We start from the raw sequence: 17,500 nt of genomic DNA, 5'->3' as shown, positions 1-17,500 counted from the left end.
CACACTCCTGTTAATTAAATATGCCAACTCTGAGATCGCACTTCATTGAGGAAAACAGCAACTTTCCCATTCCTCATTGTACAGCCATCTCCATTCACACTGTTTGACCTTATGAAATGTCGGTCATATGGCCTCAGCCATATGACATTAAGCATTTTGGAAGGTCAATCAACTGATACACATCCAGCTTACCTAGTGAAACTGCTCTTCATGCTACAACATCTGTACAGTAACTGTAGTGGGAGAGTGATTTTTGAATAATTTAAGCTTACTTTGAAGTGGAGAAATTCCAGGTGGAGGTTTCCAGATCACATTAAGCCTTTCTGAATCTCAGGATATGTCCCAAAGCAGACATATACCTGTGTGTGTGTGTGGGGGGTTGAGTGCACTAGTGGGGGGATAGGATGTGTGTATGTGGGAGGGGAAGGGGGCGCATGTGTGGGGGGCAGGGTGTGTGCATGTATGTGCATGTGTATGTGTGTGTGTGTCTGTGTGTCTGTGTATGTGGTTGTGTATTCCTGGAATACTATGTGTTTGTTTCCTTGTACGTGTGTGTATATTCCTTGAAAGAGACAGAGTAGCAGAATGAAAGCCCAAAAACTATAGCAAGTGGAGAAAGATGTGAAGGGAGAGGAAATGAAAGATTTTTGTCCTGTATACAAATCAAAATATATTACTGGGTACAGGATGACAGGCTCTTTGATCCCACTATTCATAGCATTCTTCTTCATTTTGTTTATAGAACTTGGAGAATAATGTGCTAAGCTGGTTATAGTAATGTTTTACAAAATGCAGTATCACTGATTTTTTTCATGACAATGAAATAGAGCCCTATATCAGAAAAAGAAATAGTTGAATTAAGTAAGTTTACTTGGTTTACCTTTTAGTCTGTAATAAACAGGTTCTGGTAGTTAGTCAGGCATGCATACAATGAAAAAAAGACAAGGAGAGAAGGAGTTAGATGCAGAAATGCTTCATGCAAAGAACAGCCACAACAGATTAACATGCAGGCTTTGAGCACCATTCTAACAATCTGTAGATTTACATGATTGTGCAGGTTATTTTCATGTACTCCATAAGTTTACAATTCTAAGTATCCATGGGTATGCATTAGTGTAGCCATATACAGCCACAAATAACATTCACTGAATGATGTTCAGTTACGCCATAAAGACTAAATGTGCAAGTGATGACAACAAAGAAAGGAATGGTACTTTCATAAAACTATTTACTAGCATTTTATTTAATGAATAAGTAATGCAAACATAGTTGAATTTAGCTGCCTGGTAACAGTTTAAAACGTCTAAAATAACAAACTCCTATAGCTCAAACCAAAGGGCTTCAACATTGTTATGAATTTCCAGACGATACATTACTCAGAATTCATGGAACTGTGATCACTCCAGTTAGTTCAACAATAAACTGTAACGGATAAAGACAGCTTTGTTCATCATTTCTGCAGCAAACTGTATTCCTTCAGGGGCCAATGGTGTCACTCTCTTGAGATCAGCAGTAACGGTAATGGTTGGAGACTTGCAACAGCATTTTCCCCAAATGATGATCATCACTGCATGCCACTACAAGGCCCAAAGTAACCCCTTTTACCTGTATGAAATTAAGGATAATCTATTTTAGTCATCATATGCAATGGCTAAGGATAAGTCCTTTAAGCCATTTGAAATTGTAAAAGATAACTCCTTTTATCAGGGTGAAGTGGTTAAGGATAACTTCTTTTAGCTGTGTGAGGTGGTTAGGACTCACCCCTTGTAGCCAAGTAAGACAACTTTCGCATGAGTCACATTCTGAAGTGTTTTAGAATCCATGAACATTTATGCCAACAAAGAAAACAGGGCCTAGTACAAATGAATGGAGAAAAGCAAATGTAACTTTCATACAAAATTATAGGATCATAGGATCATAGCAAGTTACTAGGCTAACGGCCCCAGGGCCCTTACAATCCTGGTCAAGTTCAACCCATGTTCCCAAGGGTGTCTGGTTCAAGCAGACACTAAAATCAGCACCTATTACCCTTGTCCAAGAGGGACACAGGTGGATCCCCTGGGGTGAATTTCTGGTTACCTTTCTAATCATCCAAATTGTACTTAAATAGGGCCAACAAGGGGCTTTGTTTAACATAAATAGGAAGCTTGTTCAAAGGTGGGGCAACCACTTTGAGACAAATCTGTCTCTCCAACAAGTTCTGTTGATGTCACATACCAGGTTAAGGTCCTTTGAGTGAGTGACCCATGTGCTATCTGACTTGTGAATGTTCAGCATTTCCATTAAAGCTGGTTCAGAGATTGCTCTATATGCAAGGCACAGACAGGTCGTCTCTGAGCAGTCTGTATGACACAAGAGTAAATTTTATTTATTTTATTTACATTTATTAACTGGGATAGTCTGACTCAGGTGAGAAGCCCATTTTCAGCAGCAGCCTGGGGAGAAAAGCTCCACAGACAATTTTATAATGTTTGGAGAAGAAAAACAAAATTATAAATATCTTATGAACTATGTACTTCATAAGGGAAAACATATTATAAAACATTATAAGAATTATAAACATCAAAGTTACATTACAAAGCACAGTGAAGAATTAAATTAAATTACATTACATTGCAATGGAGATTAAGTAGATCTGGATGGGATAAGTAAATACACAAGGATGAAAGAGCAAAGAGAAATTTATGTACAGTATGGACAAGGAGAAGTAGCATATGGTTAGAGAAAGAAGAGGGAGGAGGAAAAAGTCTTGAGAGTAAAGAAGAAGGGAGGGGGAAGAGGTGAATAAAGCAGAAGGTGGAGAAAGAAGGATGAACAGAGGGGGAGAGGTAAGGTAGAGGAGAAACTTTAGGTAGGAAGAAGAAAAGAGAGAAATAAGGCAGGGGTGAAGTATAATGTAACTGCATGGAAATGTATAGCTGACATTTTGATGCCAAGGAGGAGAAGAGGAAATGTGTAAGTAAGTTGGTTTGATATAGTGGACTTAGAAAGATAATAGAGGTATGAATGAGTTAGCCAGGTCCAGTACATGGGCAATGACTGGTGATGGACACTGACAATGATTTCAGTCTGTCCACATAAAACAGATCTTGTAGACCCTGAATTCCTTTGTAAGGAACCTTTGTGGTCTTTCCAATTTCTGCAGGTGTTTGGAAAGGAACATACCAAAGGGAGCATTGTACTCTATTACTGGCCTGATGAAAGAAGAATATAGGGGGTTATAGCCTCTTTTTTCTGGAGGCAATGTCCTTACTTACGAGATGAGCAATATAAAATGCCCTTCTTACCACTATGGAGACATGGAGATTGAGTTAGGGTCGCTGTCGACCTGTGTACCCAGATCTCTCACCACTAACTGTATGCTTAGGGTATTACTATTGATGTGGTAGTCTGCAGGAACTTCACCCTTATCAAAGTAGATAATAATGAATTTTTTGCATTAAGTTTAAGACCATGACTTTGGCACCAGTCATTAGTCTGCATAAGACCTTCTAGCAGGATGTTGGCATCACTAGGGGTTTCAGTGATTGCTCCCAGTTTGCAGTCGTCAGCAAATTTTGTCAGCCACAGTCCTTTAGTTTTAGTCTGTACTTCAGAGAAGTAGAATCCAAACAGTAAGGGTGCCAGAACTGATCCCTGTGGAACACCACTGGTTACAGGTCTCCTGGAGGAGGTGGAGTCCCCTATTTTGACCATATGAGTTCTATCAATGAGCCAGTCTGCAACCCACCTGTCAATATATGGGATGATACCCAGCTAGGTGAATTTATCAATGATGCCTGAGTGGAGGATTGTGTCAAAGACCTTGGCTAAGTCTAGGTAGGCTGTATGCACAGATTTGTCCTCGTCTAGGGCTTTGTTGACTGACTCGAAGAAGTCCACCAAATGTAATCTTGTTGATCTCCCCTTGACAAAGCCAAACTGGGTGGGGTTGAGCATTTGGAGATTTCCTATATCTTTGCTAATAAGATCTATGATGATTCATTCAATGGTCTTGCAGATAAGGCTGATAAGGTTAATGGGTCTGTAGTTCCCAGGGTTCATGGATGCACACCTTTTGTGCAAAGGAATGATGGTACCTGTTTTCCATTCCACTGGGATGAAGCCAATGCTTAGGCTGTGATTCAAAAGCATGCCCAATGGTGATGCTAAATCCACCCATGTAGAACACAGCCCAGGATGTCATCTCGTCCCATACAGGCTGTGTTTTTGGCCTCAGAGGCAGGTAAAAGCAAAATAAGTAAGTTATAACTGTAATTACCCTGCTACTATCCCTAAACAAGTCTCCTACAACCTATCAATCTGACATTTGGTACTTGTGTCATTATATACCATAATGTAGCAGAAGGCCTGCTGCTCCCAGTTTCCTTTGACAAGATACAGATATAATTTCAGCTATAAACGTAGTCTCCCACATAATTTCAGAAAACAATCATTTGACTTTCCCGTTATGTAGTCTTTCATTTTCACACATTACCTTGTTAATAATGCTTCAGATACCCTGATATGAAAAAGACAGTTGAAACCCAAAATATATATGCATAAACCAATTAACTGTAGTTAATAAATATACAGGAATAATTCATAGCATATACCAAGCCTCGGAGGGGATGCAGTCAGAATGTGTGTGATAAGCTCTACTGATGTCAAGTTAACAAGGAAGAATTCTTGCAGTTCTGGTACATCATCCTGGAAAAGAAGAAAATAATCTCTAAGTCTACATGAAGGATCTACCTTGTGATATTGCCATTGTTGCATTGTACAGTTCTAGGGTTAGCATACCTTTATATAGCTTGACAGTTTAATACCACAGAGTAAAACCAAGTAAAGCATGGTGCCATGGGTTTATAAAACTTGGTCAGTGGCATACATCTACTAAAAAAAGAATTAAGTGTTACAGTTTTCTTTATAATGAGTGCATAGTTTCTCTTCTCACAACCATTTAAACACAAGAAAAGCTGTCATATCATTTCCATTGCTTTTGTTATCATATGGATATTTAGGGATTGACATGAATCTTATTGTTTAAGGAGCAAAAGAAATGGATGCCAGAAGCAGGTGTAATTAAGGAATATATTAGTCATACAAAATGTATATTTCATAAAATAAAATACAATTATCACTCTAAAACTAAAAATCTCATTTTGGAATATAAGGATTGCCATTTAACATTTGAGTCAATTGCTATATGTCTTTAATATAAAGTGCTTTTCTGCAGCTATGGCATGACTTCATCTTACACTTTGCAGCTTTCAAAGCTATTTCCACCACTATACTCTTTTGTGTTACCTCAAAATTCTCTTTCCCTTCCTAGCTGTAATCTTAACTCTGCAAACATTGCCTTCTTACTTCCTGTCCCAAGCTGTAGAACTGCCACCCTATTTATAGCTATTTCTATGTGTCACTCACTAACTTTAACAGGAGTCTTAAATCCTTTCTACTATATAAAGCCATTTGTCTATGTCATTGTAGGCTATTCTTTTTTTCCCAGTACTTAGTCTCAAGATGTAAATACTCATATTCTAGGATAGCTAGCAGAGGATTATGGGTGGTATTCATAGTCATTGCTCCAACCCATTATGATCATCCTCACTGGTGGACCTAAGTCAGATTTATAGAGGCCACATACTCTAACCCACTATAGCTGCAAATAAGCATAAGCAAATAAACACATAATAAGGTGTAACCCAGTAAATGCTAATGAAGTCTACTTTTCATTCACAGTCAAATTTCCGTGCTGTCCACAGTTTTTTGTAAAAAACAGAGTTATGCCTATCATATCTACTTTGCAGTCTACGAACTTGCATTTATCTTATCAATTTCCTTTACTGACTCTGTAAAAATAATTTAAGTTGTCCTTTCTCTGCCTTAATACCTTGTTGTGTATCATTACTCCACATAAAATGCCATAGTCATATACAAAATTATCAGCAGATAACAGAACAATGATAGCATGCCAATCCCATACACATGCAGAGTCCAGCAAATAAAGTTATGCTGAAGTAATGTTTGCATTATCATGAATACATTCAGAATAGTAAAGAAAACAGTTTGTTAACACATCCATCCCTTCATTAGCCCCTTCCACATTTTTGTAATCATAATACCGTGAATTCTCATTTGTCCAGATCCCCTTCAATAAACATACATCACACTAAATGATATTTGATGACCTTTATTAAAATTCCATAAACATAAATTCATTGACCAAATGATATCTTCATTTATTAACCATGACATAAACATCCCTATACAGTTAACTTAGGGCAGCATAACCCCGCTCACCTTGACCAACTAAGCAGCATCATTACCTCCACTCGCTTACTTTTACTTATCAAGCAGCATCCAACTCCTCACTTGAATTTCCCAACATCCATGTAACAGTTAAGTTAGGGCAGCATGACCCCACTCACCCTGACAAAGTAAGCAGCATCGTGACCTCGACTCACTTAGTTTTACTTATCAAGCAGCATCCAACCACTGACTTGAATTTCCCAACTCATTGAAATAACCATCCAACCAAATAAGCAATGTCCTCACCTCTGTTTGCTTACTTATACTTGGCAAGCAGCGTCCAACATCTCACTTGCATTTTCCAACTCATTGAAATGAATCTCCAGCACCAGAGGAGGAACAGAAGAGGGAGAAGCCTGGCCCTCTTCTCTGCCTCCCAAAAAAAATCACACCATCTCCAATGATCCAAACTGGGAGGGAGGTTGGGTAGCAAGTTCACACCAAAATGTGATACTTTACCCAGTTACACTCTCACAAAACTTATTAAGCCCCTCCTTAACCTTACTTCACTTCCTCCAATCACCCTACTTTCCTATTTAACCCTTTCTTCCCCCCAACTAGCTTCTTACCTTACCCCCCTGAAAACCATTACTATTTCAATCTAAACCCCCATCTGAAGATGTTCCTGGACAAATTGGTCTGTTACCAAACCTCATTTTTCCAGGTCCCCCTTCAATAAACACACATCACACCAAATGACATTTGGCGACCTTTATTAAAATTCCATAAACATAACTTTATTGACCAACTGATATCTTCATTTATTAATCACGACATAAATATCCATATACAGTTAACTTAGGGAAGCGTAACCCCACTCACCTTGACCAAGCAGCATCGTTATCTCAACTAGCTTATTTTTACTTATCAAGCAGCATCAAACCGCTCATTTGAATTTTCCAACATCCTATAACTGTTAAGTTAGGACAGCATGAACCCGCTCACCCTGACCAAGTAAGCAGCATTATTACCTCCACTCACTTAGTTTACTTATCAAGCAGCATCAGACCTCTCACTCGAATTTCCTGACTCATTGAAATAACCATCCAATCAAATAAGCAACTTCCTCACCTCTGTTTGCTTATTTATACTTGGCAAGCAGCATCCAACCACTCACTTGCATTTCCCAAAGCATTGAAATGAACCTCCAACCCCAGAGGGGGAACAGAAGAAGGACAAACACACCAGCCTGACCAGGCTGTTCCCCCTTCTTCATTCCAAAACCTCCAACAAACCTTCCAAAAGAAACTTAACCATACCTAAAGGTCAAACCAAAGTCATCTGTTGTACACCATACCCTCTGAACCAACTGGATCCCTGTCATCAACTCCCCAGTTGTCAAACAAAATTCGCCAAAGCAATCAGTTATCAAAAAGTCTGACTTATATGATGAGCCTTCCCCAAAGCCAAAATAACCCAAGTTAACCACACAATACTCTTACCTTGAAATAGACTCTTAAATCATCAATCCTCTGTTAACCTTCCAACTGTAACTGCAAAATTATTCTCACATCGCAACCTTGCAAATGTTCCCTAAAACTGTAAGAGGCCGCAATACCACCTGCAACCATGCAAGCCCAATGGTCCGCCAATGCTCCCAAAATGAATGAAAATCTTCTCCTCAAAAATCAGCACACCAAAAACTGCACACACCATGTACACAACAAACTGATTACACTTCCAATTATTATAGCTTGACCAGTACTGCAACCTAATCATTCCCTCGAACTATACACCAGCAAAACAGGCGTACGACCTGTATCTATGCCCCAAGCACATGCTCTTTAGCTCTCATATCTGCCCCTGTGGCCTAATACAAACAATTTCAAATATTGCTGTTGCAAGCTTAGATAGAACAGGCTTGCAGAAGCATGAATTTACTGAAGGGAATTCTGCAACTCCAGACTTTAATGATTTGACACTAATTGTCAGAAAACCGGAAATATCCCAAAATATAAGGCCAAAATTTGGACATTCTGAAAAAACTGTACCTTAGAAGTATGCTCCTTTACCCAAGTTCCCCATGAACTAGCTTCTAAAAACTCACCTATAATGCACAGCAATGAAGTACTACGGCAACATATCGTACCTGAAAGGTAAGCCTACTACAAGACTATGTTCCTGATTAATGTGATAACTGCTTTGAATACCCCTAAACACCTGCATAACCTTAAAATACCCTAAAATTCACTACTTACTAATGACAATCCTACCTAGAACCCTAGCCACAGCCTCAGAACTAACCTTAACCCCCTACATGTTACTTATGCAGCTAGTAAGGAATTAAAACATGGTCTACTTCTAGAGAACCGCAAAAGTATGCCTTGTTTACGCACAGTAGCTCCCACTCAGACAAAGCACCCCATTTCCAAAATATCCTGAAAACACCCACACACTTACAATGCTTCCTGAAACCTTACCTAAAAAATTCACACAAAGCACAAGCAACATGGTCTTCATGCCACTCTCTCTAAAAAACCTAACCTGATATGTAACATTATCAATACCTATTTGAGGGACAGATTTGTCCCCAAAGATAACACAACCTTAGGAACAAACTCCAGTATCCTGCCAAACAGAACATGTCATTGGCCCTCTATGAACACAATAAACTGGATGGGTTAACTGTAAATCACTGCAAGGATTCCACCGATCCAAATGCAAGGGTTGACTTAGCTGGCTTGTAAGAGCCCTATAGCTGTTAGCTTAATAACATGTTATGCTGCTACAATTGTTGTGACTCAACTCCACATGTGGGAATCACATGGTCCACATAAAGAATCCCAAGGGTTTTACCTGACCCCCAACCTACCTCTACCTCACTTGCCTTCACACTACCCAAAATGCAGTACTAAGATGTGCCGTAATGAATCTGAATAATTAGGATTACCTGTGGCCTCATTGTGCTCCACTCCAGACACCAGCGCATCCAGCCACCAATGCATCCCCCTAACAGATTCCATTACCTTGCAACTCTGCTCCCCTCAGGCCACTGCCATTGCTCACTCTGCACACTGCCCTTCATGGCCTCATTATGCACCACTCTGGTGACTGGACATCTACTGCAACAGTCTCCATCACCTTTTGAGCCTACTTCATTTTGGCCATCGACTAAAGAAAGAAAAATTGTAAATTCATGGCACACATGTAACCAACGCTTCTGAATGACTACATTAAGCCTTGTCAGAAACCTACCCTGTTGATCAACTACCTAGCCCTACCATTGCCTGCAACCCCACTCCTAAATAGAGTTGACAGCTTCCCCCTTTGCCTTTCAAACCTGCTTCCTTCAGGTCACTGACCTATGCCAGTGTTGCAGTTCCCACCTTAGAGAATTCATGGCAAAATGTCCATACTTCCACCAGTGGAATATTCCAAAGAAATGACAGAGCAAAAGTCCTTGTCCAAGAGAAGAAAAATAAACCATCAAGTTCCAGACCTCTCTACCACACCTATACCTCATCCATAAACCACTGAACGAATCCTAGCAGCCTTCCATAATTTCCATTTACACTTTGCCGAGGGATATCAAAGTGCTGTGCTTGTGAAGGCTGCCCATTCATATATAAAAGACCCTGCAACCCCCAATGATTCCCAAAACAGAGATGGGTATCACCATGTCACTTATGACTGTGAAGCCAACTCCTTATTGCTATGCCCCCTTTAAACAATATGAATACCTAATACTTAATGTCTGCTCAAGGCAGAGGGGAAGCTCCAGCATATCATAAATATTTTTAAACAGACATTCAATAAGAATACTTGAATACATACAACTGGGCAAAGCAGATATGAGAAATCAACATAACATAAATAGAGACCTAACCTTATACAGAGATTAACTACCACTAAACTAATAGATTTGCACTAGCAGGAAACTTCTGCAGGGTTAGCAGCATTCCTCCAGCTTGAAACTCTAATGTCTGACATTTTCTAGCAGCGTTATCCAATGACTTGCCAATAATTCGCCAGAAAACCCCTATTTTATGATAAAAGGACCAAAATCAGAACATCCTGCAAAGATATGTGCAGTAGAAGGCATACATCTCATCCTGTTGGGGTCAGAAATCTGAACAAAGGCACAAATAATGGAGAGAAGAGGCCTAAAATAGGTACACTTAAAAATTGCTCTTATAAACTTATAAAGTAATAGGGAAACTTAAATGTTGCTCTTATAAACTTATAAAGTGGAGAAAATAACAGGCTACTCATTAACATGAATTCTATAAAGGATATGAAGGCTGAAACTGGAATGTGTGCCATTATTTATTGACTTCGGCCCTCAATTATTTGCCAGTTAACCACAATTTAATGAGCGCAGACCAAATATACCAGCTCAAAGAGAGATTAAGGACAAAGCTGTATATTGAGTAAAATTAGACATCTGCGCATGCAAGACTGCCCCTTGCATATGCGTTCCTGCTTCTATAAGTACAATATTATATTGATAAACCTAGGCTTATAAATTGGGAATATTTTACTTTCTTGCATTTTTGTACACCTTTCCCATCGAATAACATGCCACGCTGGGCCACACAGCAAGATAAAGCTACTACAGCACACTAGCATGCAGCAGACACATCAATGGACACACTTAAATGTTGGACCGGAACAATCAGAGGCACCATAATTACAAGTGGGCTACAGTCCAACAAGAAGGACATTGATAAACATTGGTTCTGCTAACTTAAAAGTTGATAGCCTATCAAGCTCTTGCCTTGGCATGAATTTTCTGGATGGCCTGAAGTCTGCAGCTCAATGTCTGTCATCCTCCATTAATGTCAGTCTCTGAGTTTCCAATAATTTGCCATAAACACAAGGCTATGAGACAAGACTAAAAAAATTGAGGCAAAATCTGGCCATTCAGCTAAAATCTGTACAGTTGAGAGGTATGCCATGACCCTACAGTCACTCCAGAACAATTATTCCATACTACACATACCCTTCAACTACCTCCCCCCAGCCTTTACTGCCGCATCACACATGAGCGAACAACAAGCCTGGCCCTCCATTGCTCAGAGTGCCCCATAACCCACAATTTCGAACTATTGCTCTTGTAAACTTATGAACAGTTTACTTCCTTAATTTCCTTGTATCTGATGAAGATCCTGCTTTTATTTCTGGAACAAAAACGCTTATACCCTCTTGTTTGTCTGAAATAAAAGAAAGCATCCTTGTACTGAATTATACTGAATTGGACATGTTGGCTTGATTTAAAGCACACATTGGAATATTTCATGGCTCACTTGCTCTCATTGTCTGCATACTGCTTGTGTGACAATTTTCTTGGTGGTTTGTGCATTTTTTCGTCTTTTAGTCTTCTTTAAAAAATATTTATTTTTCTTAGAAATATAAGTGGCATAAAAGGACTGTTTAGCCCATCTAGTTTGTCCGTATTCCAGTGACTAAATTATTTTTTAATTGGTTTATAATCATTGCATTCAGCACATTCAGTATCAATCATCCCTCTCAACAGCAGTATCTAAAAAAAAATAAATAAATAACACTGAACAAATTCTGCAGTAACTGTCTATTAGAAATATGTGTCCTTACCAGGTTGGGATTTGAAGTGGTATTTATAGGCCCATCATGTGCTGACTACAGAAAAAAGTAAGCAGGTTGATAAACATGGCCACTTAAAGTAAAAGAGTAAAGTACTTGAGCATAAGCATTTATGGGAGATGTATTACATGGATAAGTCACCTTAGATGCTAGCAATTCACAGAGATAAATGTAAAAGGGGCTCATATTTATTTTTATTTTATTTATTTTATTTTACATTTGATGACTGGGAAAGTCCGACTGGACACAAGTCCATTTTCAGCAGAGGCCCAGGGAGAAAAGCTCTGCTTAATACAATGCTACATAATTGCTGAATGTGTGTACAAATACATTTTATCAAATACATAAACGAACCCTTAAGGCATACAAATAGACATATAAGAACATATTTCACATTTCTTCATAGACATATAAATCATATGCATACAAAATGTATTTATTTATTTAACATTTGTTAACCAGGAAAGTCTGACTTAGAACAAAGCCAATTTTCAGTGAAGGCCCAGGGAGAAACATTCTAGATGCATATCTTTGTAATGTGGGAGGAAAGCGTAGCGCCCACAAAAATGTAAGGAGGACATGCAGACTTCACACACAAGGCACCAAAGCCAAGAATCAAACCAGAGAACTTCTTGCTGTGAGGTGACAATTCTACCACTGCACCACTGCACTGTACAAAATGGGCAAATGGACCTGAATTTATATGAGTGAGCTTCATATTAACTTGGGATATCTGGAATTGTGCAAAAAAATATTTAGGAAGCCACAGACTTTGTAAAGTATAAAAAATAAAAATTTGGATAAAATTATCAAATGTACTTCAGGAAATGTTTGCCATTTACTGCTTGTGCATACATGGTTGCACTTCTGAAGGGATCAGTGGGCAAATGGTGTCATTTTAGTGATTGTGCATACATGCTTAAACTACTAAATGGATTGATGGGGAAATGTTGTCATTTTAGTGCTTTTCTATACATGGTTAAATCATTGAAGGGATGGATGGGGAAATGGCTCCATTTTAGTCTTTGTGCATATATGGTTAAACTACTGAATGGGTTCCCAGGGAAAATAACTTCTACTGATGCCATTTGAGTGCTTGTACATGACTGGACAAAATAGCAAAGGTATTGATGGAGTAAATCGTTTATTTGTGTCATTTAATACATGGACAAACTTCTAAAGAAATCTCTGGGGAAAATAATATATTTTGTGTCATTCAAGTGCTTGTGCTTATATGGTTCTTTGATTGCAAAGTAGATACAAGATGAGCAGCAACATTTTTTTACAGTATTTGACTATGAATCTCAAGAACACTTCATTAGCATATGCCACTTTACCTAATTTCACATTTACATATCGTTATACTTAATTTACTTACACTAAATCATGGGCAGCAGTCATTAACATAAATGGCTTCTATGAATCATTGCCTAGGTATACTCACTTACGGACACTGTGGATGCCCGTACAACATTCATGCAGCGACTATACCAGGCTAGTCCAACAAGAAGTGAAATCAGAATAATCTGGATTTTTGCAGAAAACAATCAAGACAACTCAAATACATCTGGGAAGCCAAATTTTAGTAGAAGTCAGACTTCTATGTTATAGTTTAAGGCATTCATTTAACACATTCTAATTTATCATGAATTTTGGCATTTTTGTATGCAGCCAGTTAAAATATTGCTCCACTGTAGGGTTGCATATGAAAAACAGAAACATTTTGTTTATGCAGACTTACTTTATACTTGTTTTTTTTTTTCTGTATATTCATTAGCACAAAAAACAAATCTGCTGCTATCTGTCATTGCAACATTCTGTAAACACCTGCATTAAGCATTAAATAATACACTTCTTATACCTGGCATGTTTCGCAAGACCTTCATTCCTCAGTTTTGATTACTTTGACAATGTGCATTAAACCAGGACCTTTGCATGCCCCCAGGTAAGCAATTATTAGTGCATACTGAATTTTGCACGTTTATGATTGACTTGCACAGATTCATTTTTTTCTTAAATCTAAGTCAGCTTTCAGACACATAATTATATGTACATACTAAAAGAGCAGGCAGGGCCAGTCTTAATCCAAATGACCAATCCGGCCTAACAGGCTCTGCACTAGGCTATGACAAGGTCATTTTGAAACCCAGCAATTTGCCTGAAAGAAACTAGAGCAAAGCATTTTCCTACTAGTTGGCCTGCTCTTGTATTAGTTACAAGTTTTGTTAGTGGAGCAGATATTTCATTTTTTGCACTGCACTAGTGACTCATCCATTATTAGCAACTGCAGCTTTACGACTCTTGTACAGGTCAGTGTGTTAGCTGCTCACACTCCTGTGGTGGTCAGTCACTGTGGCTCAGTACTCAGCAGAGTTTTCAACTCAAAACTGATATAATTAACCTTTTTTTTTGTGCACTGCTCCAGTTATTGTCATGGGAGATAATATGGCCAGGCTTAATCTGAAAACAGCAGAGAGGGACTGTGTTTTCTTTGTCCTTTCTTGCAGACATGGGTTATATGATCAAATGTTTGCTAAAGAATACAGTAACATGAAATACCTATGGAATAGTCAATCTCTCACAGTGTAAAAACAAACACAAAGAAGCATAAACAGAAGAAAAATCATAACAATTACAGATACGATAATGGATGATAACTTCTGATCATAAAGATTTGGGACAGAATGCTGACAATTCAATAGTATGGCAGAGAAATCCTTGCTGCAGTCAGAGATAGGATCAAAATAATCCCAGAGAAGTAAAAGAAAAGGTGTGTGTTCTGAGTGGTGAGAGACAGCGGTAGAAAAAATATTCACTTGGTTGAATGTGGGAAAAATAACAGAAATGGTTTGGCTGATAACTGTACTGCAGGAGCATAATAGGTTCAGGGTCACATACAAAATGGGAGGGGGAGCAAGCAACAACTTAAAGGTAGAAAATTGTTGGACAAGATTGTAGAGGAATATTGGGAAGTAGTATACTAAAAGCCCAGGCAACCTATGTGGGGTTTGCATGTTTTCCCCATATCCATGTCAGTTATCTTAAGGCACTTTGATTTCCTCCCACCAGGCCACATTACCCCTGCTTACAATCCATACTGTTACCATTGTGACTGTCATATGCCTGAGAAATATCCAGATATATTAGCCAACTTACCCAGTTTAACAAATAATTAAGAAATAAAATGAAACTTTTAGAAATAGTTATAAGTTGAGTGGTGTATGAGCAAAGCCATTCCTATGGACAGACCTGAGGCTCTTACTATTATTACTGTTGAGCATTCTGTGGAAGGTCAACAATTTTCTGTAGTGTTATGGAGCACAGTCTGTAGCAAGGTGTGTGAATTAAGTGAGTAGGTATTTCTGGCCATTCATAGCAAATGCAGAGGATGGCTGGAAGAAGTTCAGGAAGGAAGAAAGGGGTAATATGAGACGAGAACAAATAATGGAGGTTAGAAAGGTCTCATGATCTTTTTGGCTTCCCAGTCTTCCCACAAGCATAAAGTGTAGCCCTACTGACTGTACCCAGCACTTCCTGGCATCCAAAGACATTGGGCATGGGAGGTGAGAAATGGGGACAGTGGTGAGTCAAAAGATGTTACCAGGTTGTATGTTTCAGTATCAGCACGCCTCTTAGTAGCATGGTCTGCTTCAAATTGTCCTCAGTATTTATTTTCACTTTGATTACTGAGTATGTGGGCTGGTCTACTGACCCTTTTCAGCCTCAATCTGGGGACAAAGAAAATAGGACACAATACAAAATGAGTCAATTCAAGTATGTTTACAGAAGGTATAGCTAATTCAGTTGCAAATAGTAATATATATATATATATATATATATATATATATATATGTTCTATTGCAGTACATCCTACAGATGCTGGAGTGTATTGAATACTTTGAATACTTAAGTTACAAAGATATTTATTTATTTTATTCAAAATCTATTAACCAAGGTACAGCACTGATTTGCCTAGACCATTTTCAAGATCAATATGATGTAAATACAACCCAAAACAATAAACTTTAATCAAAAGGAAATCAAACAGTGGGATTGTAAGAGCAAGCATGCCAAGAAGTATAGGTCAGAACAGTATTTAGCAAAGATGAGATATAAAAATTTAGTCCATTAAATGAGTAAGATTGTCTGTACACTCTCATAACATTATATACTATAATGTGACTATGGAGAAAATAATAAACAAAGAACAAAGTATTTACAGAATGTACTATAACTGGGCATAAGATGTGAGGATGAGTAAGTCATGACTCAAATAAGATGAAGAAGGAAAAAAAGGTAGACTGAAAAGACAGAGAAAAAAATAATGTTGGGGGAGACAAGGTTGGAAGTTTGCAGCTATATCCTACCCAAGTTGAGGAGATCCAGGTAGTACTACAAGAGTTCAGAAACATGTTTACCGGTAAACCAGGGCGCACCCATCTGATGAAGCATCATGTAGACACAGGGCCTCAGTAGCCCATCAAACAGGTCTCTCATACCATGCATGAGTGGAAAACGTCTATGAGTTCATAGGATGTTATGTCCCTGATTTTATTCATATTCTGAGATGTTAGATCTGAGGCTAAGCTAGAAGTTCAATAGTTTACTTCTGTCTTAACATGCCTTATGACTAAATATACATCAGTAAATAGGCAGTAATAGCAAACATTCCATATATTTAATCTTACATGATAGTCTTAAATCTTGGAAGCCAGCAAGGAGGGAAGTTTGAGGTGGTATGTGGAGGGTGCTCGGCCAGCGGCCTCTACAAATGGCCCATACTGGTTCTTGCAATTGGTAAGACCATCCCTAAAAGCAGCAGCCGTGTCTACCTTTTGTCTAAACCAATAGACATCTTCTGAAGATGTGTACTAGTTTAGATGAAAATGCTTAACTGTACATATTGCTGTTTGGATTAATAAAGACATTTGGATTTGGAGGTTGTACACTTGTTCTTCTTTGCTGTAAGTACAAAAAAAATGCAACTTAAACTAAAATAAATGCCGGTGCATCTGCATTCTTAAATCATTTAAGTTTTGTCAGTAGGCAGTAATGGAACCAGTCTGTTCTGCACCCTTCTTTTCTTATTAGATTCTAAGTTCAAATTAATTGTCTTTCTTATTTTCCCATATCTGTTGCCACAATGTAACTGGAGCTTTCTCTATTGTCTTTTTGCAAACATAAATATGGCATGATTCATAGAACAATACGGGTAGTGATGTATTAGTTACTTCAGCATTATATTTATCATTTAGTCTGACTGGTCTGTCCAGCTTCAGCTTTTATATGATTTATCATTTTGTTTTGATAGTGAAGCTGATGTTCACTTTCTTCCTGTATCCACTTGTTTCATAATGATGTGCCCAGTAACATAATTCTCCTCTGTACTCCCTTATACATATCTTCTTTATATACATTCAATGTCCAAAGAATCAAACTATAGGGGTAAACAATCATATACTTTATCACAAATAGTTTGAAATAAATACTGACTGGTTTTTATAATATAAATGCCCAATTAAGTGTTTAGTTTAGCCTTCCTTTAATACTCAGAGGTGAAGTAATTTAATTAAAATAAAAATCTCTTATCATTTAATTTTCTAAGAAAACATCACCATGTAAGATTGTTAAAAGTTTTTAGAAC

At 38.1% G+C, this 17,500-nt stretch overlaps 1 protein-coding gene across 1 annotated transcript in view; it reads right to left on the bottom strand.

Annotated features, from left to right (window-relative positions):
- The window catches only part of ADGRV1 (adhesion G protein-coupled receptor V1), a 3,979,741-nt gene that overhangs the window by 2,858,448 nt on the left and 1,103,793 nt on the right, over positions 1 to 17,500 (bottom strand). The window contains exon 39 of the mRNA XM_044064182.1: positions 4,596 to 4,689. Within this exon, the coding sequence (XP_043920117.1) occupies positions 4,596 to 4,689 (94 nt within the window). The remainder of the gene's footprint in view (positions 1 to 4,595; positions 4,690 to 17,500) is intronic.

This window comes from Protopterus annectens, chromosome 2.part2 (genome assembly GCF_019279795.1).
Source record: "Protopterus annectens isolate FY-2018-M chromosome 2.part2, PAN1.0, whole genome shotgun sequence".
In the NCBI taxonomy this organism is placed as follows: Eukaryota; Metazoa; Chordata; order Ceratodontiformes; family Protopteridae; genus Protopterus; species Protopterus annectens.
This window is presented reverse-complemented; position numbering and strand designations above follow the sequence as displayed.